At 36.9% G+C, this 26,843-nt stretch overlaps 4 protein-coding genes across 18 annotated transcripts in view; 3 read left to right on the top strand and 1 right to left on the bottom strand.

Annotated features, from left to right (window-relative positions):
- LOC109857031 (segmentation protein cap'n'collar) overlaps window positions 1–9,981 on the top strand; it is an 89,797-nt gene extending 79,816 nt beyond the window's left edge. For 5 of the 8 annotated variants that reach the window (XM_020432894.1, XM_020432892.1, XM_020432896.1 and 2 more), the window contains 6 exons: window positions 7,758–8,046; window positions 8,360–8,508; window positions 8,618–8,794; window positions 8,926–9,024; window positions 9,113–9,474; window positions 9,570–9,980. In XM_020432894.1, coding sequence (XP_020288483.1) covers window positions 7,758–8,046; window positions 8,360–8,508; window positions 8,618–8,794; window positions 8,926–9,024; window positions 9,113–9,474; window positions 9,570–9,737 — 1,244 coding nt within the window. In that variant the 3' untranslated portion in view covers window positions 9,738–9,980. Of the gene's footprint in view, window positions 1–7,757; window positions 8,047–8,359; window positions 8,509–8,617; window positions 8,795–8,925; window positions 9,025–9,112; window positions 9,475–9,569 lie in introns of all 8 variants that reach the window. The other 3 variants (XM_020432890.1, XM_020432889.1, XM_020432888.1) reach the window with 1 other exon arrangement.
- A 3,992-nt stretch (window positions 9,982–13,973) lies between these two features.
- Window positions 13,974–20,844, bottom strand: LOC109857025. Of its 2 annotated transcripts, XM_020432872.1 has the most exons (12): window positions 20,780–20,803; window positions 17,882–18,025; window positions 17,405–17,789; window positions 17,220–17,267; window positions 16,622–16,773; window positions 16,471–16,523; window positions 16,174–16,392; window positions 15,802–16,050; window positions 15,543–15,704; window positions 15,140–15,358; window positions 14,890–15,044; window positions 13,974–14,641 (listed from the first exon to the last, which is right to left on the bottom strand). In XM_020432872.1, the coding sequence occupies exons 3-12, from the start codon at window positions 17,785–17,787 to the stop codon at window positions 14,449–14,451; spliced, it is 1,833 nt and encodes a 610-aa protein (XP_020288461.1). In that variant the 5' UTR covers window positions 17,788–17,789; window positions 17,882–18,025; window positions 20,780–20,803; the 3' UTR covers window positions 13,974–14,448. The 2 variants fall into 2 exon arrangements, with proteins under 2 accessions (XP_020288461.1, XP_020288462.1); XM_020432873.1 differs by lacking the exon at window positions 17,882–18,025 and having other exon boundaries at window positions 20,780–20,844.
- LOC109857027 (protein DPCD) lies at window positions 17,885–20,024 on the top strand. 7 transcript variants are annotated; one of them, XM_020432880.1, is made up of 5 exons: window positions 18,025–18,782; window positions 18,857–18,961; window positions 19,258–19,430; window positions 19,527–19,760; window positions 19,840–20,024. In XM_020432880.1, the coding sequence occupies exons 2-5, from the start codon at window positions 18,946–18,948 to the stop codon at window positions 19,933–19,935; spliced, it is 519 nt and encodes a 172-aa protein (XP_020288469.1). In that variant the 5' UTR covers window positions 18,025–18,782; window positions 18,857–18,945; the 3' UTR covers window positions 19,936–20,024. The 7 variants fall into 7 exon arrangements, with proteins under 7 accessions (XP_020288466.1, XP_020288469.1, XP_020288468.1 ...); XM_020432879.1 differs by having other exon boundaries at window positions 18,025–18,691; window positions 19,228–19,430; window positions 19,840–20,023; XM_020432878.1 differs by having other exon boundaries at window positions 19,228–19,430; window positions 19,840–20,023.
- LOC109857026 (RNA/RNP complex-1-interacting phosphatase) overlaps window positions 20,453–26,843 on the top strand; it is a 35,676-nt gene continuing 29,285 nt past the window's right edge. Inside the window, exons 1-2 of the mRNA XM_020432875.1 lie at window positions 20,453–20,588; window positions 21,157–21,232. Of these exons, the coding sequence (XP_020288464.1) occupies window positions 20,566–20,588; window positions 21,157–21,232 (99 nt within the window). The 5' untranslated portion in view covers window positions 20,453–20,565. The remainder of the gene's footprint in view (window positions 20,589–21,156; window positions 21,233–26,843) is intronic.

Genomic DNA, 26,843 nt, shown 5'->3' with positions numbered 1-26,843 from the left:
ATGGCACATGTGATGTGTGACACGTCGCAAACGACGTAGAAAGAACTTTCGCGCGTTTGAACATTCCGCTTGAGAATTCTCGCATTCCTGTTATTTGACGCGTCACGCGATGACGAATGGAGTCAAAATATTCGAGATCTAGATAATATTTCCCCGCAACGCGCAAAATGTTACAAGTTGCGTTTGAAATAATCTCGCGACACACAGAGTTCGCGCGCGGCAAGATCTTAACACAATTTTTACGAGCATGTTTGCTCTCGAAACGCGTCGTACTGTCGTTATATTTCGAGAGTTTTTGTGATAGACGAGATAGTGTTGTTAAAAACTCGATGAGGTATTTACGTATCACAATCTCGTTTTAAAAACAATTTATTTTCTCGAATGTTAAAATACTTACGTAATCGTTTATCAATCATTGAATTAACAGCAGTTCTACGAGTAATTATCTCTTTTAACGCATCGCGTTTGGATTAATCTCAGAACATCGGGAAAAAAATGATTCCATGTAATGTTTTTACATAGGTATTATATCACATGTTTTTCCACGTTTCTGAATAATAATTATCCGGCGTTTATTTCAAGTTTTATATCTTTGTTCGCGTTCCTCGTTCAATTACGTTTTATCAATTCCGTAAAAAAAGAAAATAGTTTGAGGTCGTGTTAATTAATTTTTATACAATGTTTATTATATGTAAAAATAAAAAATATTTTTTTTAAATGTTTATAATATGTAAAAAAAAAGATAATTATGTGACAACTGATCTCATCTTTGACGTAGTAATAAATTGAGTTATTCTTCCGCTCGAGCCATTTTGCGCGTTACTCACACCGCTGCAAAGTAATTGCTATTACTCGATTCCATAATCGTCGAGAAGTTGTTCTAATTAGCATCTTTTGCCGTATATACCAAATGTCTCTGTTTCTTTCTCTCTCTCTCTTTCTCTCTCTGCCTATCCCGCGAATAATTAGCGTGGCAGAGGTTTTTACGGATTTTAACGGACTCCGCCCATTCGTCGCGCACCACGACAGAATATAATTACAAGTATGCAAACGTATGAAACACACAAGTCGGCGATCAGTACACCCACGATGAACGGGTGAAAGTACAAGTGACCGCCGCCTGCATACTTATGCAGTTACGTTCCCTCGGGCTCTTGCGCGATTACACACCGGCGTGTGTTGGCGAACTCTCTCACGTTATATTCGCGCAAAGTCGCGCGCGTTAACGTATGTACAATACATCACGCCGCGATATTGATGCCGATTCCTCCGTGCGCGCGTCGTCTATCACGCGGTCGTAAAGAGATCCAGACAGCAAGTATGTCGAAAGAAAAGACATTTTTTTTATTTCTGAGATAATTATTACGTTGGCTCCTTGGCGGGGGGAGCGGCTTTGTATGTAAAATTTTGCGAAACACCGTTGTGCGACGTCTCTCTTCCTAGATCACATTTATGGCTCCGTCACATTGTTACGGTCAATAAATGTTGAGGTTTATCGGCGTGTCCTCGTTAAATTACAATAGAATTTCCCGTAATTTTTCGGAAGAAGAGTATATCTCATAATATGATAACAATACCATCGCGCGATATGCATTGGCGCTTATCGCGGTTGATCTGCATTTTTGTATAAACAATCCTGGGATTTGTGGCGCATCATGCTGATTTCTGGGTAACAGCGCAATTTAACATGTAAATGACCGTGAACAAAAGCGCCGAGGAACGCATAATAAACGCATCGGAATGCGAGTACCGCATTGAAAACCACGTGTCAAAAGAGTGACTCGGCACATTTAATTGATAAACTCAAGTTTATTGCAAATCGCGTCACGTGCTCTGTATATTGCGTGTCGCGCGAAAACGTTCTGCGTACGCTTTTTTTTTTTGTGTTTTTTATTAGGGATAAGCCCACATATAGATTTTCGGGGATATGTCAATTTACTGATAAAAACAACCGAAGTTGAAAACGATTACAGCATCGCGTTCGTAAATACGATAAGATATCTGTTCTCTTTCTTTTTTATCAATTAAACGTTGTTATTGATTTATTATTGTGAAACTTCAATTGTGCGAAGTGGGAATGTGTGAGGTATCTCTCTCTCTCTCTTGTGCACTATCTCGATATTTAGATTTCAAACGTAAATAAAACCTTTGAAAAATTAAGACGATCGAAATTCATGATGCGAACTATATTAGCCATTTTCATCAAAACGAGGAAACAACGATCGATTTCCGCGAAAGCAAAATCGATTTCTCGATAACACTGCGCGATAATCGGTTTTTTTTTTTTTTAATTCCGCGCCAAAGGCGATTCTGCGAAACCTTTTCGTCGAACGATGATTCATGAAAAATCGTAAATTGTGGTCTCAAAAAACCTGTTAATGCCCAATGGCATAATTATACGACGGTTAGCAACGTAGTCGTCTCGCGACCCCACCGCGCGCGCGAAAAACACCGTCCAATGCCGCGGTGAAAAGTGAAGCTGGTCGGACGACGACGACGAGTGGTTACGCCCCGTGCGAGTCAGCCTCGCGGCGCGGGACATATACGCGCCGCGAGTAGTTATGTTTACGCGGTTGCGAACGCCGGAGCGTGTGTCGATGCCGCGTGTGCGGTTCCCGCACGTCGATCGCCACAAAGAAACCCGATGAAGCTCTCTTATCTGGCAAGCACACAACCAGCCGCTCGTGTGTGAACGAACGTGTCGTTTACTTTTCGCGCTGTATTTTTTATTATTACGCGACGCTCGCACGTACACGCGATAATCAACAGAGTGGATCTCCGCAACTCGGTGAAGTTCCGAAGTGGTGCAATTAAAACGAGAGTTGTAATTAATCGGAATTTTGTGCGCATCTGGTTCTTCATTTACGAAAACTAGCTCGATAACGAAAGATATACGTGTTTTCCGACGACGCGTTCGGAATTTTCCGGATTGCTGAACGTGTTATCTGTGCGCGAAACGTAACCGTTCGATAGTTGGTATTTTATCAGTTTGTAGATTCTGTGCTCTTTTATAATGCCGCCGCGCGAGATTGCGTAGCGCTGACTTCTGACGCGTGTCTCTCAAAGCGCGAAACTTTCTTCCGTCTCTCTGTGCGCTCTCCGACGTGCGCGCGTGCGAGCCCAATAAAATTGTTGCGAAGTTTTCCGCTAAATAAATTGCTTCTATTCTCGGCGACTCTTTATAGTGTTTCGCGAACGCGGTATCACGCGCGCGTACAGACGGCGGACAAATAATTCGTCCGCCGGGAAGAATTCTTCGTGCGCGCGACCACGTTGTTGCGGTAGGGATGTGCGTTTGGTCTTGTTAGGACGTTGCCGGCGATGTTAGCTCTCATTAGCAGAGCCGGTCGTAATTAATACACATCGGCGTGAGAGTGAAGCGACGGACGGTACCGATGATCATTGTGTGAAGGAGAGAAAGGAACATCGCGGAACTCGGAGCGAAGGTGGTAAACACTTCGCCGCACAGAGAGAGAGAGAGAGAGAAGAAGACACTCAAAGACCTCGTGCGAAGATTATAGACTTTGAGAGAGACGCGATCTCGCAAAGAAATTGCTCTCCGATGACGTTTGTTTAATATTGGACAAAAACACGAATACAACGTAGTTGTTCGCTTAATTATCCTAAACATCGTAAGAGAAAAGAATCAAGAACCGCTGACGAAAGCTCTTCAATGGGCTTGAATGGCGACGATGGGAGTTATTGTATATATTCCAAGTAGGTAATCTTTTGATTCACGTGTTTTAATTGTTTTTTATGATGTCCGCGTCATCCTCAAGTGTTATCATCTCACTCGGAAAGTGATTTTTTTTTAATTTTTCCTCGGTTTCGCGATCGTTCGCAGCGATAGACACTTCTGTCTCTCGAATCGATGTTATACAATTCCGTGTGTATCGCTAATTAAACGGAAAAAGAAAAATTAACGACGACAGTATTGTTGTTTTTAAGCGCATTTTTCGTATTTTACTGTGTATGTCTCGCGACGCATATATTTATTAAAATATTGGTCTAACCAATATTTTTTAATCCAATATTCAGTCGCAGAGGAACTATGAAAATTGCAACGTGCTCGTGAATTTCCATGTCGTGATTATGTTTGCCGACTCTCACTCGCAATCAGAAAATTACAAAAAAAAAAATTATTGTTCTAACCAATACTTTTTAATCCAATATTCGGTCGCGGAGAAACTATGAAAATTGCAACGTCATGCTCGTGAATTTCCATTTCGCGATTATGTTTGTCGACTCTGACTTGCAATCAGAAAATTACAAAAAAAAAAAAAAAATATATGGATCTTTTAATTGGCGTTTGAAATTAAAGAAACAAATGGCGCGCGAGATACGTAGAAATGTATTTACTTATATATTTATCGGCCGATCATACGATTTGCGTCATCAATGTCGTCGTTGTCGAGCCGTACGGTTCTGATCGATTGAATTGTGCAAATTTCAAAGTGAAATCATCGTGATTTAATTGAATTAGTATGACGATCTTTAATGATTTATGCGAATAAAAATAAGCGTTACATAACGCGACGAAGAATTTAAGTGCGTGGCTAATCCTTGAAAAATAACGTTTGAGTGTGATAAGAGTATCTTATGTGTTATGCTGAGTCATGATAATTTTGGTATCTCGTGTTACATTACACGACGCGCGCGCGTCGTATGTGTGTGTACCTAAATATGTATAAAAAGTTCATAGTTTTTAAAAATTGATATTATAAACTGTGTGTACATGTGTGTGTGAGTGAAATCAGTATATTATATCAATTGTTAAAAATAATCTTTGATCAATTTGTGATAAAATTGTTTGCAGTGATATTGGCTGATCGACGAAACGTGTATCGAAATATTAACAACTTGAAACTACACATGTGTTTTTCAGACAAAAAAAAAAAAAAAAAAAAAAAAAAACAGATCGAAGATGTCTCAGACGTCATTCTTGTCACATTTTTCTTGACTTTTAATATCGGTCACTTTGAAATATGTGACAGCGTTATTGTGTGGTTTGAGTGATAAAAAATTCTAATATTCGAAGCTATCAAGAAAAAAGCATGTGCTTTTTATTAGAGAAACTGACTTATCGAGTAAACTTCAAAAGATAGTTTAAAATGTATTACTGACTGAATCAAAAGTTACTACGTTTGTTTTTATGTTCGGTCAGTTTGTGTGATTAATAGCAAAACGGTAACAAAAGTTCTTTGTTATTACAAATTTCAAACGCAGGCGAAACAGCTGATAGTGATAACAAAAGAATAAACAAGTGTTAAGAAAATTTAAAATAGAAAAGAAAACGAATAATTAATGGACAAAGAAAGTTGCGGAGCAGAGATAAATAAATTTACAATGCGCGAATGTCGTTCTAGGAAGCAGCTTATCGCAGCTTATTTACAAAAGACGGAAATGAGAGCAATATCTTTTGCTAATATCTATCACTCTTGAAAGAGCGCGATAAGGACAGATCTATCGTAATGAGCATTTGGTAATCCATTTAGCGATAAGTATTTTGTACGTCATGCCGCAAAGTTATGCTGATTCGAACAAATATCCAATGTTATCGTTATTCTTTTTTTTTTTTTCCAAACAGAATGTAATCTAATAAAATAATAATTATTGTAGACATTGTTAGATATATTTGCTGCGTATCGAAATTATTTCACACAACACGCGATGTAAAAACGTTAGCAAAAAACAAATTATAGTTATATTTATCACAATTGTTTTCTTTCACAAGGTTGTGATCTCTAATAAGAAACACTGCGCGCTAAAAACTCAAACAATATATCTCACATGTAAACTTCGCACTAAAAAATATCAGAAAGTTGCAAACATTTATTTATGTGTAATATTAAACATGCTATTTTTTTTTTAATTGATAAATAAATGCTTATTCAATGTAATGCAATAGACTGTACAAAAAAAGAGAACAAGCTAAGAGTTCGTTACGCATTTTTTTTTTTTTTTTGTTTAAGTCGATAATAACCAAGTAAAACTCGCATCTAGTCACGTACATTTCAAAGGCACTCGGTCACGCTGACTGCTTCTGAGAATGTCATATCAGCGCATCGTTGCACTCTAGACGTGTATCCTGTGTCGATTTCAAAAGATACACTTAAAAACACACACGGAAATGAAAACTGTCTCGGATAACATTATCATATTTTATCACACGTAAATTAAACCGCATTGTTGCCAACGTATGCAAATCACGAAATATGCGGATTGTTTTGTCGCGACATTAGTTTTATAATAGAAATCTTCAATTCTGACAATGAATAGTGACTGAAACATTGTCTTCGGAAATATGTGTTATTTCCTTTTTTTTTTTTTTTTTTCAATGACCGCGCGCTAGCGATAACAGCTCTTTGCTGTCGTTGAAGCGTTCGAATTGTAAATAATGTTTATTTTTGCGTGAACGAGCAAAAAAATGGACAGAGCAACAAAAAAAAAGAGATAAAGTTTAAGTGGCTATCCACAATTATCTATTATTAGTCTTTATGGTTTACTTTGTGAAAACGTTTCGACGAGTAGTTGTGAGTGCAGTGCACTCCTTTAATAATATTAACGTTTAAGTGAAGATGATACATTCAGATATCTTATTTTTTTTTTTCAGCAGAACAAGAACAGAAATTCCTTGTTTTCTCTCTCTCTCTCTCTCTCTCTCTAGGCGCGATAGATGGCTTGTTTCAAAATAATTACAAAGTCCGTAGGTCAGTGAGAAACTTGCAGCGACATTGATTTTTTTTTTTTTCTGAGCTGTGCTTGCTTGCAACACAAGAGATAATCTACTGATAACGCGCGAGATTTATATGCCAATATTTTTCTCGCTTATTTCCACGCCTTTCTTGCGAATCTTATCTTGCACAATCGGTGGACTTTAAATCCGGCTGATGTTAAATAGACATGTGTTTGATCAACGATATGTATATCTATACTCACGATTTTATCAATCTTTCTTAGGACGTATATTTTTTTTTCAAATGTGTTTTATTAGCAATAAACACAAGAAGTTTTCGTATCAAATAAAACAAGACCGATTAATATAGAAGAAAGTTAAATGATAAGCAATACATTAAAATGAGATATCTTTTGATGACCGGTTGATGGACGATTTACTCAGCGCGTTATCTTTCTTCCCTTTTTTTTTTTTTTTTTTTTTTTGTGTGTGTTTATCAAAAAAGCGTCCTACAAAGTAACGTATCTAGTTGCACAATCGTGTGCACACGTTGTAAATAATTATTCACGCAGAACCGGTTGTAGGAAACGTCGTGTTTGCGAAGAAGAGTGTGTTTGCCATCGAGAAACTTCCCCCGAATGCCTACACGTTATAAGAAATTGCAAATCCGTTCTTTCCTTGAAAACAAAAAATCCTTGTAAAAAACAAAAGTATTTTTTACAATCACTCGGTAAATCTTACGCAAACACAATGTATTTCCAGCGGAACGTTCTCGCGCGAGAAGAATTCTCGTGCGAGATATATAGGCGACGACCTACTTCGGCATGCGCATTTTGCAAATATACGCTTTCAGGATTGTTGACACGAGAGAAGCTACATTCAAGATAAGACAATTTATATCAAGTGAAAGAATTTCGCGAGCACACATCTCTCTCGCACAAAAGTTATTATGTCATCGTTGTTGTTAAATATATTTTTGCGCAAACTTATGTTTTTCGATCTTTTACACTGTGAAACTTTTATCGCGCGTAAACATTACACACGTAAAATAATTCGTTACTACCTTCGTTGTGTTTCTCAGGCATGTACACCATGCGAATGTTGGACAACGGTAGCAACAATGCGTCCGGACCGACCGGCGCGGCGGCTCTACCGGGTGTTCAAACAGCTGGTGGCACAACTCCAGCTACAACGGGCGTCACGACTTTGCCTGGTGTAACCGACGAAAGAATGGACGCTTCGAGCGATAGCGCCGTGAGTAGCATGGGAAGCGAACGCGTACCGTCTCTGTCGGACGGCGAGTGGATGGAAACTGGATCCAATTCCAGTCATACTCAGGCGGACTCCCATTACACCATGGATTACGCGAGGTGATTAAGACATCGGATATGTTTTGGTCCCTCCATAAAGATTAGGAACAAAGAGATAAGAATTTTCTTGGAAATTTATCATGATAGATAATAATACTAGGAAGTAATGAACAAAAAAAATCTAAGAACAAATTCTCCGAAGAAAGTAAAATTTAAGTTTTTGTCTCGATTGAGGAAACTGTAACTTGAAGCCAATTTAAAGCAATTAATACGTTTTGATGAACAACGTTAGATGCTGCGCGCGCTTATCTTCAGAGATACGTTGATAAAATTACACTTCGCGACATTTATCCGCGATCTTTCGATTTTACAGCAAGTATCGCATGCCATACGACTGCAACTACTCGGTATCCGGGAGAAACGCCGCCTCTCCGAGATGTCAGACGGAACGAACGGTGCCGCCTGTCGCGCAGAAAAAACATCAGATGTTCGCCAAGCGATATTTTCAGGAACAAGGCACTTGTTAGTATTTAGATATGTATACATACATAAAAATTTTCGCGGCTGCGAAACCTAACATCGATTCTCGATACGGCGACGAGAGAACCTTGATCGCGAACCAACTTTCTAGGCTCACCTTTAGGGGCTACCACACACCCGACCACTCCGATGAAGTACGAATACGACACGCACACGGTCGGTGCCGGTGCACCCGCAAACACGTATTCCGGACCAATCGAGGGTGCAGCCGGGCCGCAGTCAGAATTGAAATACAGTTATAGCGTGGATTTCAGCCGTCATCAATCCGGTAAGAAAAAATTTATCTGTATACGATTAGAAATTTTGTTTCACGTACGAACATTTGCACAATTCAATTCTTTTTTTTTTTTTTGTAGATATTATATAATTTTATGCAATTTGAGGTTTTTCTATTTTTAGGGCGATCTGCAATAGAACATGTTCATCATAATCACACCTATCATTTACCTGCCGAGAGCTCAGGTTCTCTTCAACGTCCTATTTCCCGTGACAAGAAAGGTAAATATATTTGCAACATTGTTTCTAATTTGTAAAAAAAAAAAAAAACAGATTATTTCTTACTATTGTTGTTTTACTTAAATGTTAGTTCGCAAAACTGAAGAAGAGCATCTAACGAGAGATGAGAAGAGAGCGAGAGCGTTAAATGTACCGATCGCAGTCACTGACATCATCAACCTTCCCATGGATGAGTTTAACGAACGTCTCAGTAAATATGATCTCAGCGAAGCCCAACTATCCTTAATACGCGACATTAGAAGACGAGGCAAAAACAAGGTCGCCGCGCAGAATTGTCGTAAACGCAAATTAGATCAAATCATAAGTCTGGCTGACGAAGTAAAAGAGATGCGAGATCGTAAGAACAGGCTTCTTCGCGAGCGCCAATACATGCTCATTGAGAAGCAGCGAGTGAGAGACAAATTTAGTCAGCTTTACCGTCACGTTTTTCAGGTTTGTGTTTTACTGTCATAGTTTCAGTTTTTTCGTTCTTGCATATGTAACACATTCTTAATTAATTTATGTGTGTAATTATTTTTCCACTCTAGTCCTTACGAGATCCAGATGGTAATCAATACCATCCGTACGAATATAGTCTTCAACAGTCTGCGGACGGAAATATTCTACTAGTTCCCAGAAATCAGACGAATCCGCATCAGTCACATCAATCTTCGATAGAGCCGAAGACGAAACCCGATCCCGAGCGCAAGGAATGAAACTACTGTCGTAGGATTCAATCGCGTGATTGGATTTGAGGAATTTGATTTGAACAGTGCGTCCAGAACGCAGGAAAAGCGAATATGATGTCAAAGAGATGAGACCCTTACAGAAGTTTATTATTGGTGCGGGTAAAAATTAATACGTCTTTTTTTTAAGTAATAAAGGCACTATTTAGCAAATTGTTTTATCTATGAATATATACATACATATATATGTATATATATATGTGTGTGTGTATGTATATAGATAATAAATATACATGATATATATGATTACAACATGTATAATCTATATATGATATGTATAAGTGATGATTAATGTTGTAAAACATTATATCTCTTGAACAATTTAATAAAATGTTTGTAGTCTACATGATTTACAAAAAATTATGATGCATTCATGTCGAAAACAAACTGATATGATAGTATACAATTAGCATATTTGATACTGGTCGTGGTATCGAATATGTGCGCGTAAATTGAAACAAAAGCACTATTCAACAATGATTCAAAATAAGTATTATTTTGGTCATACCAGTAATAAATTTTTGTAAGGGGGATATTGTACGCTTTATCCAATATATCAACGCATAACACGTTTGTCGAGCAGGGAAAGTTCTAAAAACTTTAAACCTGACATACCTCGCACTGTGTCCAAATAAACAACGAAGTACGTTGAATATAGCACAGAAATTGCAAATATGTGATTTCTAGTAATTGACTTTTTTTTTGTCAAAACACACATTTAGAAATTTTTAGTAAAAAAGAAAGATAGAATTTCAAGTGAAATTCAAGTGATTCTTTATGTTTAAAGGTGATGCTGCAGTTTTCAGTTAGTTTTTTTTTACTACTCTCTGTTAGTTAATGTAGTTTTACAATCCGAAGTTTTGTCACACTTCGTGTATCTTTCATTTTATTTTTCATAATCAAAGATTTTTGTGCTATCTTGTCAAATGTAATGTTACATTTGTAATGTATCTTTTTTTTTATTTATTTGTTCGCGTAAAAACAGATAAATGATAAAAAAAAGGGATAAATAAAAACGATAATAGAAATCAATAAAATGAAAAGAGTTTCATAAATTCCTTTTACTCAAGTTAAATATCGAACTCAAAAGAAGAAAACATGTTTTCAGAGTTTATCTCATTGGCCTTTATAGTGACACGTAATTCTACTTTTGAAAGGATGATAAAATCAGTTCGCAATGTGCGATCTTTTCTATCTGAACGCGCTGCGATGTAGTGGTAAAAAAAAAAATTTTACCAATATACGCATATAAACTCTAAGAAAACACGATTTGATGGTCGTTGTATCGTGAAACTGTGCTTCGAGAGAACTGTTGTGTCACCGCAATTAAAGCGGTACTCTAAATTAATAATCTTATTCCAATTACTATTCTCTTCCTGCTTTACGCGTAAAATATGCTTGTTAACTACTTAAAGTACATATACGTAAACGTGTAATTGTGCAGTGATCTACTACACGATGAAAGAAGCTCACTTTATACATTCTGAGAAAGATTTTATCGCGTTTCGATGTAACGTTGTTTTATCTATGAATATATGATGATTTTGATTATATATATATATAACATTCATATATATATATATATATATATATAAAGAATTGCGATAATTATGTTAAAACGTGTCTCTCGGATGATTTCAATAATATTGATTTCAGTTGTTCGTAGTCTACTTAATTGCCAAAATTATGACGCACTCATGTCTTGCCGGAAGCAAACTACTGTGGTATCGAATATATTGTACGTAAGTCGATGATGTGAATAATAAATAAAAGACACGCGCGCGCGCGCGCACACACATACACACACACACACACACACAACATGTATATCTAATGCGTTAGTGGTTTTCGGTGTGTCTGCATTCACAGATATATTTTATGACATATGATTCACCGAATGGATATATTACTTTCATTCTTCACACATTTATGAAAACAAACCAATGAATTGTGTGTGTCAAAGGATATTTGAAAAATCATTATTGTTATTTAATCGATACACGCAAATGCGAGCGCGATGAAAATCCATTATTTGCATCTCTCAATACTGTCAAATCTTTCAACCGTAAAAAGGCGAATGTGTATGTTCTTAGAAAGTAGCCGCACAATTTACGAAAAAACGTGTATATACGCGCCAGTAACTTAAACACGAAACACGAATATGACATATTATTTATTTACTAACTGACATAGTTATGAAATGTGTATGATACTACAATAATCTGACCAAAAAGAACAAACAACGAATATTAATCATTCACCGACTGACATAATATGCATATATCGCGCCGCACGACCGGTTTTCTGTTAGAGCGTGTCTCAATTAAAATGTTAAGTAAAATATCCTTTGTTGCATTATTAACTTAGAAAGTACACGTCGATTTCAAAACGCTTCCAAGAGTAGTGGCGTTATAAGTGTGTAATGCAAGTTTATAATTGCATTTAGTTACGGATAAAGAGCGACAAAAAAAAAGGCAAATGGTCGAAGTATTGATGACAAAATTTGCAGCAACCAATCAAGCTCCGAACATTTCGTATTCCGTATAAAGCAGCTATCTTCAACTTCACTTCATTCAGATAAAAATAAAAATAAAAAAAAAAAAAAACCACACAAGAGAGATATACACACTGTAATGTATATTACATATATAGTGAATATAATGTGCAAGATTATGTGAATACATTTACCGCGAATACACGTTGTAATGCTATACACAATATTGAGAATAGCATTCGTTGAAATACGAACAAATACGACTCACACATGATAAAAATATTTTTATAAACTAAAAGAGAGATTGAAAGAGAGAAAAAGAGATAGAGAAAGAGAGAGAGAGAGAAAAATGTTCAGGTATTTCACATTTGCCTTTCTATGTAAATATTAATCTAGCTAGTATAATTTTCTATATAAATATATTATATATATTATATATATATATGAAAAAAAAAAATTATATTAATGTATGTATTTATGTATATGTGTATTACCTGTATATATAAATACATATACATGAAGAGTACTACACTAAAGTATATGTTATAATGTTAAAAAAAAAAAAAAACAAGCGAGCAGAAATACAGTTTATCAGTCGGTATTAATAATCTGCTCCTTATTAACACATTTACATACGCAATTGTATTCATACTATTGGGTGTAGGATGCCTTTTACGTATTGTACTTAGCGAGCGGAGATCTCGTGTATTATCTACTATCGGCAGACCTTCGTAAAAAAAAAAAAAAAAAAAAAAAAACTAATTTATAAGAACTCTGTTCGTCTATTGTACAAACAATTTTTGGATTTACGCGAAATCAGCGGATCCGCTTAATTGCAATGAAGATCTCTCCTCCCTGTCATTAAATTTCTATATTGTATAAATAAAGCTGAATAAAACCTTTGGGGAAAGTATATCGTATTAGTTTTTATATACGCGTACGTCTGATATGTTATATAATATCTATAAATTATGAATCAATATATATTGGATTGGATTGCAACTCCGACAAAGTGAACTGAAGTGTTCAAGTAACGTTGATATATGAAAATGAAACAAACGCGAATCCATCTCGAGAACAGAATTACATATACGAGAATTCTTATAACACAACTGCAAAAACATATTGTTACTCACAATTTCTCTCCGGACAGAATACGTGTAATCTCGATCCGGTTTTGCACTTGTTTCACCTTTTCCAGTTGGATTGTTTCACCTTTTCCAGTTGGATTGTTTCACCTTTTCCAGTTGGAATAGTTTTGAAGAATTTGTAAATTCGAGTAAGTGTGCCATCTACGCCGATTTCAACCAGAGAGAAGAATGAGAGCGGCCCGTGAGAGTTTTCACGATCGCTTTTTCGTCCCGTCAAGCTAGCGCACGTCCACGAATGGTGCACATTATCGCAACTACGTAGCGACGTCCGCGAGTGATCTGTCGATACGTACGCAAACTTGGAAATGGTTCTAATCCGTGCTATGTGCGGTGAACATGGTTCTATTCCGTGTTATGTGCGCGCGCATCGATATACAGACTTGTATGTCTATCGATATATTGGCTGTCTCATATTTGTTAGATCTTGGACGAGCTGCGGAGCGAGAGAATCTTTTTGTAACTGGCACAAAATAATAACAGACAGTGCAATAATAGAAAATACAATAGGATGGCCGCTTTCAAGTTTCTCTCTGGTATCAGGTATTTCTCACGAAGTGTTAGTGATAAGATTAAGGAAAGTTTATATTTTGATCACACTTCATTTTTGCATCATACGATTGTCAGGATGTCTGTGACGCTTTTTAAAACAAATAATCTAATTTTTCTACGTATTTTGTGTGAAAATTATTTGTTTCACATGTAATTTGACAGAATTTAATAGATGTCTGGAGGTTCTGTGTGAGATACGTGTAGATGTGCTAGATATGTGTAGATAACTTTTTACTTAAATTTCAAATTTACAATTAACAAACATTTTTATAGACTTGTATAACTTTGTAAAAACTTTGTTTTTCTAAAAAGTAAACAGTAATTTAAAAAAGTACAATATTCGTGACCAGCACGTATTACATATTCAAGTATAATAATAACAATAAAATATACACATACCGCACAATTCAATTAGATATTATATACATATATAGTCCGCGTACGATAGTAAAATTAAGTATTTTAACACAATTGCATCATAATAACATTAATCTTGTGAAAATTCTGACATGAAAAAGACGGACATTACTTTTTTATAAAGAAACTTCGAAATTGCGCAGTATGAACAACTTAAATATTTGTTGTATACAATGTGTGAATTTGTTTTGGTGGTGGAATCATTGTTGGCGGCATATTGTATAATTCTTCGCTTCACAAAATATATCGTTCGCTCTTCCCATCTAAAACAAACACGCACAAATTTTTCAAATTAATACACCAACTATAAAAAAATCTTTTCGAAGAAATAAAATTATAATATAAAATTTGTTTCTTTCCCTTCAGCGTGTATTGCAATTTAAATAATTTTATTAACACAAAAGTAATGTGTCAATATATTCAACATAGGATTTTCTTTAATAGAAAATCGTTTACATAACAAACAGAGAAACACGAATATAAACGAATATGTGAAATCGCATTTTCTTACTCCATGAGATGCTTGCGTCTCCAAAGCTTACACCATGCTTGACTCACTTGAGAAGTATTCGGGCATACAAAATGGAGTGCCAACTCCGCTGCAGCCATTGCCAAAATACATTCCGAAATATTACATAAGGTCTCATCTAACATGGATACATCGAGCTACAAAAAACAGTTACACTTGGTCGTTATATTTGCACGTTAAGAAATAAAAATAGCACATTGTAGTATTACTCAAATTAGTTTTCTATTCATACCAGATAACTACCGCAGAAGTAGACAGTTTTGATGTCAGTATTATTAATTAGATATTGGCTGTCTTGGTTTACTCGAATTATATAATATAAAAGTAAAGAATATGGATCGGCAAACCGTGTATTGAACTTAACAACTGACAAAATTTTCTTCTCATATTGCAATAATTGTTTCTCCTGATTAATATACATGTCTTTTGCATTTTTCAATAAAGTAATCACCTAAAAAGATATACAAGTGTTACGGAGAAATTATGTGCAAGCGGCAATTTATATAAAAATATTTATTCATTAAATTTATATTATTATTATTATTATTATATTTAGTTCTACTCGCCCTCTCTCTAATTATTTACTCGGTAATATAGTTGCAAAACTTTTGATCAAGAAAGAAAGTTTCATTTACCGATGGTACTTTATGGAAAATTAGTTCTCGCTTGAGAACTATCCATAAAGCCGTTAAAGCCAGTAACTGTACATTCTTCAACTCCACTAAAATTCTGTCAATAGCAATATTAAACAATTTGACAGTTTGATAAATTATGTATGACGGGTAATGGCAGCGTACCTAAAAATACGATCAGAATTACAAAAAGTGTAAGCAAATATATATCGTGAAGATAAGACATTGAGAACGGCAATAATTTTACTAATAATCTACTTACACCAAGACGAATCAGATATTCTACGATGACTTTTCTTTGTTGCACGTTTATATTTTCATGTAAAAAACGAGAACTGAGTTTCGGAGCTTTTTCTTCTCTGTCGCGTTCAATTTCTGCCACATATTCCATATGCCACTCATTTGTGAATTGATATGTGCCTCTCAGTGTTATGTCAACGTCTTTGACCTCGTTTACTTTTGTAAAAATACGTGTCATTTCGTGCTCGAAGTTTTCATGGCACGTCTCGATCTGATTAATATCAAAATTTCAAAAGAATTAAATATCGTACGTATATATATATGATTAACATAGAGCCGAAATTTATATTAATTATTAATATCACTATTAAATTTTTTTCTTCTCTTCTCATACCTTTTTAGGAGATGATGTACCGATGAAGTTACCCGAACATTTTTCAACATAAGAGCGACTTTTATTTTGTGATTTATTTTTATCTTCATTATTCTCTTGCAGATGTAAAATGTTTTTATTGGGTACGGTTGGTATTACTTCATCTAACAAATGCTTGTTTTTAGGCTTTAAGGAGTCGGTTGTTGTTGATGTCGGTTTTTTGATACTTTCAAGTTTTATCTGGAATATATTAAACAACATAGATAAGATTCACATTCGTGTTGAGAGCAGCATAATTTTGATATTTATTCTACTAACTTTCTTATGCGTGCTAGAACATTTCTTCGTGTTTTGTTTCGGTATGGTACCAGCTGGAACAATAAAAACATTTGTTTATGTAAACAAGTGTCGCGTGTGTTTTAATATATATTTTGCATTATATATCTCATAGTCTACGATATTTCCTTACTACTTTGCGGTTTGCTCATTCTGTTCTTCCATTCTTGAATACTTGCAATCGTTCGTTGTTTAACATCTTGTGAAACCTGTTGGCTCGGAGTTACCGATGTCTTTTTTTCGTGTTGTGCAAATGACAAAGGTTGTCTGCTTTCCGAACATGATCTGGAGAATGTTAAGAGAATATATAATCGATTACACGTATCAAATATATTTTTACATAATATAATAATCGTGTTACAAACATAAAATTATAAAAACTTGAAGAATGTTTCTAGAAAATATATCTCACATTTGTTGGTGTAAAAAAGTTTCACGTAAAATATTTCCATCGACACATTCTAAAAGGGATCAATAATATTTTGAATAATATGTCAACATTAACGGTTAAGTTCAGTGTTGATCACAGTTTCAGCGACAAAATAATTATTTCGAAACAAAAACATAAAGATATAAAACAAAGTCGGTTATTTTCGAAAATTAATGAGATCGTGAATCTCATAATGAAATCTATCGAACAAATGGTACTTTAAGCAACACAATGCGCACAATTTAATGTTTAGGAAAAATTCATTATTAATTACTATAATATTCTTTGTAAAAATACATACCTTTGCGGAAATTTTCTAGTTGTTCGAGAAGTGATCGAAGAAAATGATCTGCAAGGTAACGCGTAAAAGTTTTCTTTTCAATAATCAACTACAATTATATCTTCAGTATTTACATTATTATTTTGCTTCAATTTGTTTGTTGATACAAAAATCCAATTTTTAATCTTATCACACGTTTCTCTTACCTACGAGGAGCGAAAAGAGTGCGTAAGTCGGAATTTGAAACATTTTCTTCCTGCTCTTTGCGAAGTGTCGAAGATGATGGCTTTTCCGCGGAATCAGTTTTCGATCTAAGCCGTTTCCTATCCACGGGTTTTCGTATACGGGAACGCGATCGAATATGTTCATTGTCGCAATAAACTCGAAAGTTACTTTTATCGATGACGGACGATTGTACCGATTGTACATTGGACGTCGGTTGAGTTTCTATATTTACAGACAATCCCTTTTTCTTTTCGACTTTATTATTACTTTCGTTAGATTTTCCGATTGAACGGTCATTTTCTTTGCTCACAAACTCGTCGCACCTCAGAACTCGTTGCGCCAACCAAGTCCTATTCTCCGACATATCTTGATAATCAAAAACACAGACATATATAAAATCCAATCAGTAATATAATCAATTCACAAAATAACAAATAATTCTAAATTATTGCATTTACTTTTTATAATTATATTGTCGAATAAATTAAATATTATATAATGTGCATCAAATATGTTGATTGTATGGGATTAAGAACGATTAAAAATTCACATAGTTGTTGGGCAAAGACAAACGAACACAGCTGGTGATATCTTTGAAGCAACTGAAAGAAAATCATGTGTCTTAGTCATGTTCTTTCGACTTGTTTATCTGTCCTATCTTATCCTCACTTAAACTCTATAATACATGATACCATCAACTATAGATTTTCAGTATCTGCTGATAGTATCGGAATAACGCAGCCTTTATCGTCCGATCTGTACACAAGGATGCCCTACAACTGAATATCTGTTATTTAGTTTATTCAACGGTATATTATTAAGCGAAAAACTAAAGATTAAATATTATAATTGTTGGCTAATCAAATTATACTTATCAAAAATTATAATTACATGTATGAGTAAAAACGAAAACATTTTGAGCAATTTTTACTTTTTACGTAAACTAGAAAAATTTAATGACACATATTTCCGATATACTTATTATTTAAACTGTTTTCTTCCGTAACTTCTCTTCTCCGTTTTATATTAAAAAAATATAAAAACAATAGTATTTTCAATCGTTAAAAATTAAATCGCTCCGGAATTGATTTTCGACCGATTAAGTTTAAATTCCCCATTCACTAACTCCACCTGGATTGTACGAAGGAACTAAAATAAAATAGACATGTCTCCCACGTGTTTTCTAGTTGAATCAGAAAGTCAAAGTTTGTTTAAGGCAGTTTAATATTCCATGTCTTCTGATTGATTTCGTCTATCCAACAAACAAGGTAAATTAATTTTTGACGCTTCTGAAAATGACGCCAGATTCGTGGGTGAAAGCGATTGAGAACGCCCAGAAAACTGCCAGTATTGAAGAAAGTAAGACTAAGTGATAATATATCTCTGTAAGATGTATGAGATGGGGGTAACTTTGATTTAATTACTGTTTGCAGTTCAACAATCTCTAGCTGGCACGTTGTTATTTATCTTTCTACAAAAAATTAGTCAAGCAATTTACTGAGAGACAAAGTTACCTCATCTTATGACAAGAGAAATATGTAATTGAAGTAAAATTCAGGATTATTGTAATATTGTAATATTTCTTTATCTTTTTATTTATGTATGCAACTTTATATTTAAATATTATAAGAAGTATTTGTATAGTGTTTAAATTTTATGTAAAATAACTACACACACATAGCTGATTTAACCTAATCAATAATAACATGTTTGATCAATAGCTAACTTTGTGTACATATCAACACACATAACATCGCACAAAGAGATTTTTTCTCTTGCTCTGTTTGTATCATATCTTTTATAGCAAAAAGAAAAGTTCATTTTTTATTCGAAGATGGGAAAGAAATGGTTGAAGAGTATTCTACAGAAACGAATGTGGTTTTACGAAGAGCATGGAAAGAGAAAAATAAGTTTGGCAAAAATATAGGTTGGGTTATTGAAGTTGGAGTAAACGGATATAAACCAAATAATATTGAACTATATGGAATACAAGAAAGTTCAAACATGGTATGTTACCTTTTTGTATGTATAATAAACCTTAAAATATTGTGTAATATTAACCACGTAAGCGTATGTGTATACCTTTAATTCTTTGTGTTCTAGCCATATGTTACAAGAAGAATTACAAAACTATCATTGGAATGGAATATTAATAACTTGCCATACCCTCAAAATGTATATTCTGTCACCGCAGGACAAGATGGCAGTATAACTGTACGTACAAGTAATAAAAAGTATTTTAAAAAAATACAGGTTCCAGATCTTGAACGGATCGGGTTAAAGCCAGAGCAAGAACGAATATCATTTCAGCATCGATTCAACACATTAATTATAACCGTATGTAAAACAAAAAAAAAATACTTTTGTAACCGCACTTGTTATTGTTTTATTCTCACACTTCTTTATTTATTTTTAGTATAAAAAACCACCTGAACTTATTGACGTGGAGAAGAAAATACTAAATATGGTTCTACAGCTGGAAACAGATAATTCGCAATGTCCAGTTAGTTAATATAACTGAATTTAAGTATTGTTTGTACTTTATTTAAGATATTTACAATTAAAAGTTAGTTATATATTGATTTTTACTTTCTTAACTTATTCAAAATATATTACGATTTATTAATTGTAAATCTTTCATATAAATGTTGTATTATTTTCTTCAAATTGTATAGAAAATAGAAAAATTATTGCTTTAAAAACATTTTTCCCAATTTTATAGATTTGTATTTTATTTTCGATGTTTTTAGATTTTTTTTATAAAAGTGAGTACATAAAAAATTATAAATCAAATGATTTAAAATTATGAAGAAAGATATTTAAGAATATGCAAGGAATATCTAGTAACATTTGAAACACATTCAATTTGAGTAACTGCGATAAAGAGACGGAAGAGATGATTTTTATTTTAAAACAAAGAGACAATTTATGTGTATTTTATTTTGTTGATTCTTCGAATTCCATCGAGTCGTCACCAATATGCGCGACATCCAGTTTGATCGATCGATTCTACTTTATCAACTGCGCGCGAGTGCGTCTGCTGCTGCTGCGCACGCATGGCGGTGTGAGTGTGATATGGCGGTATTGCGTTTCGGTGTTATGCTTTTTCTTTCGCGGGAAGTACTTTGAGTGTTGAGAGAAAATGACGAATTCAGTGCCCGACAGGTGAGTGAATTTGTGTTTGTTACAATCGAAGTCACCGATCGCTCGTGGCGTCCGTAATCGCCCGCGTACACGCGATCGCGAGCGAGGTCACGTTACAGAGAGGTTATGTCACACAAATTTTTCGTCACATCTGGAACCCGTATCCCGTGCGACGATGCTGTTGAGATAATCGTGCGAACGCGTTAACTTACAAGTGCGGAAACTCGCGTTTTCTCCATCGGACGCGCCAATAGATCGCGAATTTGTTTTTCATTCTGTAAACCGACGCCGTTCTCGGAAAACTGGCTAACCTGACTAACCGATCTGGCACGCATCATCTGCCCATCTTGTTTGGTGGCGTTTCTCACAGATGGTGCTTACTTCGAATCGTCAACTTCTGTGACGTGAGGTCAAATAGGCGCGCTTCTACAAAAAAAAAAAAAAAAAAAAGCCACTAGAAGCGCGCCTAGTGCGCGACATCAACAACAGTGATTAATTTTTTTTATGTTACAAACATTCAAATAACGATTCGCGATCCGATATCTTTGCGTATATTTGTGTGTATTTATGTACATGATATTTTTTTTAGATGGCTGGAATACAAGGCATATGGTGATGTAATTAAGGGCACTCGAATCTTGGCATTTAAAGCGCCACTGAAAGAAGTAAGTAGCAATTTGCATATTTATTAATGTTTAATGTGTCATTGAGCGAATATCTACGCGAGCGTAATTTTACATATATAAAACATTTAGTTCTTTCAAAGATACGCGGTGTATAGTATTGTGCCAACAAAAAAATTCCTAAGACTGCACATCGCGGAACCGCGTCAACCGCAGTTCGCCGAAACAAGACGCTCTTCTTGTCTCTGCCACCCCTCCTGTCTCTCCTCCCTCTCCGAGTCTTTCTCGTTCTTCTGCGTGCACTAAATCAAAGATTCTCTTCGCGGGGGTCGTGGCGGCCGCACGGCAGATAAGATCGCGTCGGATTCTTGAAATGGACGACGCGGCAGGTACACGCGTCGGCGCTACATCGCGTGCGTGCGTGCGTGCGTGCATGCGTGCGTACACACATCTATACACGCACGCATGAATGTTCGTGGGATCGTGCGGCACGGGTCCCCGTTAAATCGATGCGATGTCGGAGTGCCGGAGGAAAAAGAAAGCCGAAGAGAGAAAGAGAGAGAGAGAGAGAGGCGAGCCCCGCACGTTCACCCGTCTATTTCGGGGTGCAACGGGAGGGTGGGCAAGCAACATCGTCCGTGAGATCTTGTATCGGTTGCAGCCAAATTGCTGTATTGTGTGCGCGATGATCCCCTCCTTTTATAGATATAAACACGCGTGATATATGCGCGCTCCTTTGTGGCACACAATATCGGTGGCTCGTGCACGTGATTCTAGTCGCCCACCTAATCGAGGGATCTTACGAAGATGCGTGTGTATATATAAAATATCAAGTTTTTTTTTTCTAATCGTGGTAACTATTCGATTGACGCGCGCGCGGTTTCAATATCGTCGATAGCATCCTGCGATTTTTTTTTTTGTGTTTATCTCATTTGCGAGAGCGCGCGCGTAAGTCGGATAAATGTTCGCGATCGCGAAACCGACGAAAGAAAACCACAACGCCGCATGAAAAGTATCGGCATTTTTATTACTTACAAAATAATAAAGTCGGAAATCACACAGAGTCGTTTCCTGATTATCGCGGGCCCTAAGGGCCCGCGCATAAGCTACATATATTACATATGCTGATTATGGGCGGCGCAGCGCGGCGCGTAGTCTCCTAATTGACGGCACGACGGTGCCCAGGTTTCACAGGATATAAAACACTTTTATATACCTACGGACCCGCGTCGAAATCTCATTAAAACACGTAACGATAGTCCGCCTAATTGAGCGCGCTGTGCCGTGTTATGACGACGCACTCTTGATATGCGCGTACTTGCTCGTCGAATCTTTCGAAAAAAAAGAAAAAAGGTTTATAACATAATCTCGCGCCGTGGCGCGACTCGTCGTTATCGAAGATACGATTAGACGGAGTTTTTTACAAAAAGTACAGCCAATAATTTTGCTTACGTTAATCAACGTCGAATAATTTTATCAATTATCATATCGCGGTCGAAAGTGAGATCGGATGGCGCGAGCGACGTCTCGGATTTTGAGTGTTCGATAACTTCCTGTGAAAGAGTGACTGTTTTCTCTACGGCGTTTTATCTTCTCTCATTTTATTCGGTTTATTATGTATTCTCGACGCGTAAAAACTTTTGAAACGAACTCCCGTTGATGACAGCTAATCCTAATTTTAATCGCTCGCGTTTATGCTTACATAAAAGCTCGAGAAACTCGTTGGCGCCACTCTCTTCCGTCCAGACACGATATTCACATCGGATCTGGATGCGGATCTTGGTCGCGTCAAAAATCCCCCGCGGGATTCGAGCGGCAAAATTAGCGTCTCTAATTCGCCGCGCGGTCGGAGGCAAACGCACCGGAGCGACGTCTCTTGATCTTCGTTTGTTTCGAGCTATTTAATTTCCGTCTAACTCGCGGACGAAACCGGTTTTTCTCGTCGCGGTCTCGTCGTTCCCGCGCGCGCGCGCTCTCTCTCTTTCTCACAGGACAGTTGCAAATAAGTTTCGGGATCGCCCGCTACGGGATATACGTGGCGCATGCATACGCAAAATAGGAGGGTGCCATGGCTAATTGATTCTGGCATCGCGGGCATTACATAAAACAAGTCAGACCTACGAATTGGATTCACGGCTGATTAGGCTCGTTGCGACGGCGGCGGCGACGGCTGCAGCGGCCGCGGGGGGCCGCTCGTTAATAAGAGGGCCTTTCGAAGGGCCCAGCACCCATTCCCGGCGCTCGCGCACGGCGAACGCTTCTTCATCATCTATAAGAACTTGTAACAAATATCGGCTCACACGAAACGTGATACGCTCTTCGCCGACGTTTCACCGTGGTCCTTCTATCTTCTTCCTCTCGTTCTTTTCTGATTGAAAAACGATGCTGACCCGATGAATTTAAGATAACGTTAGTCGTATACACTCGAGGCAGATGCATCCCGTTGCAAAGTTATCTTTTCCTCGACGAATTTATGAAAATAAGTTCGGAAACACGCTTGCGCGCGTATAGATGTTTCACGCGATCGTTCGAACCTCTAACGTTAGCGGAAAACCGTTTTGCGAATTGATATTTATTTGCGTAATAATTTTTTATTAGACTAGAAATTTTAACAAAAAAGTCGTTGCGATTCTCTTTTATCAATTGGTTTTTATCATTTTAATTTCAACACGTGTAAATGTTTTTGTTATCGCGTACGAGATCTTGTGAGATAGAATCTTTTGGCGGAAATAAATAGATAGCTATCAAATTCCATCTGAATGATAGCCGAGATGTCAAATATGGAATTCGACCGTACATTTCTCGACCGAATATTTTTTTTCTTTTCTTTTTCGGAACTGGGACCGTGGCAATACGGGCGATTTCTGCACGTTGGTAGAATATTAATTCGTGCTGAGAGAAGCTACGGGGTAGGCCTCGCTCAAGAATATAGATAGGCGTCTCGTCGTGGGTGATATCTGTATTTCAATCCTCGAAAATCCCAAGCATCGCGATCGTTATCGCGTGAACTTCTCAGTTACACGCCGGCCTAACCCACCCTTATAGCGAACTGCATAAGCAACCGCGTTTCCGAGGATAAGATGAATGAGGGGATTCATCATTTTGTGTTTTAAATTTGCTTAAAATTTTCAAAAAGAATGCGCACATTCTTTTTGAGGAATGCGCGTCTTTCTAACAACGTTCCGAGAGAAAGAGAGAAACAAACGAGCGTTTAAATTCACACATGGTGGTCTTCATCTTTTCTATTTGCAATTTAAAGCAATATGTTTCACATTTTTAAATATTTGTTTTAAATTTGATTTTATATCTTCAGTAATATGTGATTTTATTATTTCAAGAAAATTATTTGTTAAACTTTTCCACATGATAATCTCTCTGCGTTACAAAGTTATTAAGATTAAGATAAATTTCTCCCCCGAACAATTTAATCTTTTTTCGATGTGTTTTCTCGACTTTGGAGAGTTTTACATAACTCATTTCTTCATTTTTCGTTCTCGAATATCCCGTCGTCTTGTCTGATTAATTCCATTATGATAACCTAGGAATGTCAGATGCTTTTCTCTAGACGGTTTCTTTTTTTTATTTATTTCCCACAGCTTTTACCTGCGTTGGGAAAAACTCTGACCGCGCGAACAAAAAAAAGAAACATACGAAAATGCTCTTTCGATCTTCGAAATACACGTTTCGCGTTTATCGACGAGATATCGATTGGTCGTCCGGCGACTGTCATTATTCACTACTACGTTGACGTTTTCGCCAACACACCACGTAGGATTAGCCATAACCATTTTTTGTCTCGCATGATTTACGGATGAGATCCACGCGAATAACTTCATCGCTCGCGCGCGACGTATTCGTGTCACGGTCCGTCGTGTGTGTCGCGTCTCGAGTCTCCTTCTCAAATTGTTTCTCATTTTCTTTTTTTTTCTTACAATAAAATATTAAGTAACGACGATGACTGCAATCGGTCTCTCTCGAGAGACCTTTCTCGAGACAATAAACGACGCTATTGTGCGTCTCTCGTTGCAGACGTTAATTTTTCGAGCAAACATACCCAAAGATTCGGCCATTCTCTTATAAGTTTTTCGCGCGAATAAATCGAAGCTTACGCAATCGCGCGTAATCTTTTTACGATCGCATTTAACGCAGATCGATACGACGGACACTGTATTATATTCCGTGTAGAATTTTCGAATTAACGTTCTCTGACGTACGCGCAAACGCGATACGATCCGTGCGTTTGAGGTCAAGGCGAGCGATAAAAAAATTATCTTTTTTAGTCACTTATCACTCTTTATGTTTTCGAAATGTGGCAGTTTGACGCGGCGTTTTAATCGAACTTGATGGTAAAATGTGCAATCTTAACATTTTTTATAATACACTAGTTTATAATTATTTTATTTTATTTTATTAGAGATTTTTGTTTTACACACAGTTTTGGATATCTACTGTAATACGTAATATCGTTCGACCAATCGTCGAAGCGATATCCGCAGGCGTTATTGATTCGTCAAAGAGGTGTTGATTTAAGATTACATCGGCGCTTGTGATAGCTCTTCTCACGAATTTCTCGCGCCGAAACATTACAGATTGATTAATTCGGGACACGTTCACGCTCAGCGGTCGCTGTTACACACGTCCGATCGCGATCGGTCGTGCGCGGTCGTTAGATAAGCGGATTTATTAGTTCGCGCCGCTAGACGAACGCGCGCGGTGTTATTAGCAATGGTCGAGTGTTTGTTTAACACTCGTCGCGATGAAGTGAATCTCTCTCCCGTGGGGCAAGCGGACGAGCGAGCTCTCTCATCTTCTCGCAGCCTCGTGGAGCATTTCACGAAAGGGATGAGCGGGGTGAAGGAAGAGACGCGAGCGGGAGGGGGTGAGAGCGAGACGGCGATTGTAATTTATGCCGAAGTTAGCGAGCAACTTCGATGACTTTGTAAAATATTACTGATCCCCGTTTTGGAGATCTTATCTGAGCCCGACACCGCGCTTCGTTTCGTCGAAACGCCCTTCTCTCTTTTCTCTCTTCTCTCTTCTTTTGTTTCTCCTCTCCTCCCCCATCCGCATCGTTTCTTCTCTCTCTCCACATTCGTCTCTTTCTCTTCTCCTCTTCTCGTCGTCGCTTTGTTTCCTGCTCTAGCAGCCTGGCGCCTCTAAAGGGGGTCGTGCGTCACGCCGAGAGAGACCCACTGCGCCAGAACGACTTTGCTTTCCGAAGTTCCGCCGATCGACATCGAAGAAAGCATATAAACATGTCATTTGTTGATGAAACTAGTTTTTATCTATGCCCGCGGCGAGCGCTGCCGCGGAAGTGTTGAACATTTACTAAATTGAACGCTGCCGCTTATTTTATTTGTTATCGACACTGTCATCCCGCAATCTAAGCGTGTCGTCGTATTACCCTCAGCGGTGTTCGATTTTGAAACAAAGCAACGCCGCGCGATTTTTCGCACGCTAATATAACGTAACTCCGTCCTAACATTTTGCTCGCGTTTAATGTTCAACCATGTTTTTTGTATTTTCGATCTTAAATTAGCGAACGATAAGCATCTGTCACCGATAAAACTGATATTTCTCGGCGAGGAGCAAAGCTTTGTCATGGTAATAAAGCCGCATTAGATTCGTACAGGTGAGAGTGTGTGATGTGTGC

This window comes from Pseudomyrmex gracilis, unplaced genomic scaffold (assembly GCF_002006095.1).
Source record: "Pseudomyrmex gracilis isolate BER0280 unplaced genomic scaffold, ASM200609v1 scaffold_140, whole genome shotgun sequence".
In the NCBI taxonomy this organism is placed as follows: Eukaryota; Metazoa; Arthropoda; class Insecta; order Hymenoptera; family Formicidae; genus Pseudomyrmex; species Pseudomyrmex gracilis.
Note: the sequence above shows the minus strand (reverse complement) of the source record. Positions and strands in the feature narration are given on the sequence as shown.

Excerpts from the sequence above, each read along its gene's own strand:
- LOC109857025 (XM_020432873.1), bottom strand. The coding sequence starts at position 17,787 with ATGTCGGAGAATAGGACTTGGTTGGCGCAACGAGTTCTGAGGTGCGAC. Across the intron at positions 16,524-16,621 it reads AATGAGCAAACCGCAAAGTA|CTGGTACCATACCGAAACAA; the intron begins GTAAGGAAATAT and ends TTATTGTTCCAG. Across the intron at positions 16,051-16,173 it reads GTACATCATCTCCTAAAAAG|ATCGAGACGTGCCATGAAAA; the intron begins GTATGAGAAGAG and ends GATATTAATCAG.
- LOC109857027 (XM_020432876.1), top strand. The coding sequence starts at position 18,719 with ATGACGCCAGATTCGTGGGTGAAAGCGATTGAGAACGCCCAGAAAACT. Across the intron at positions 18,783-19,227 it reads AACTGCCAGTATTGAAGAAA|CAAAAAGAAAAGTTCATTTT; the intron begins GTAAGACTAAGT and ends TATCTTTTATAG. Across the intron at positions 19,431-19,526 it reads TACAAGAAAGTTCAAACATG|CCATATGTTACAAGAAGAAT; the intron begins GTATGTTACCTT and ends TTTGTGTTCTAG.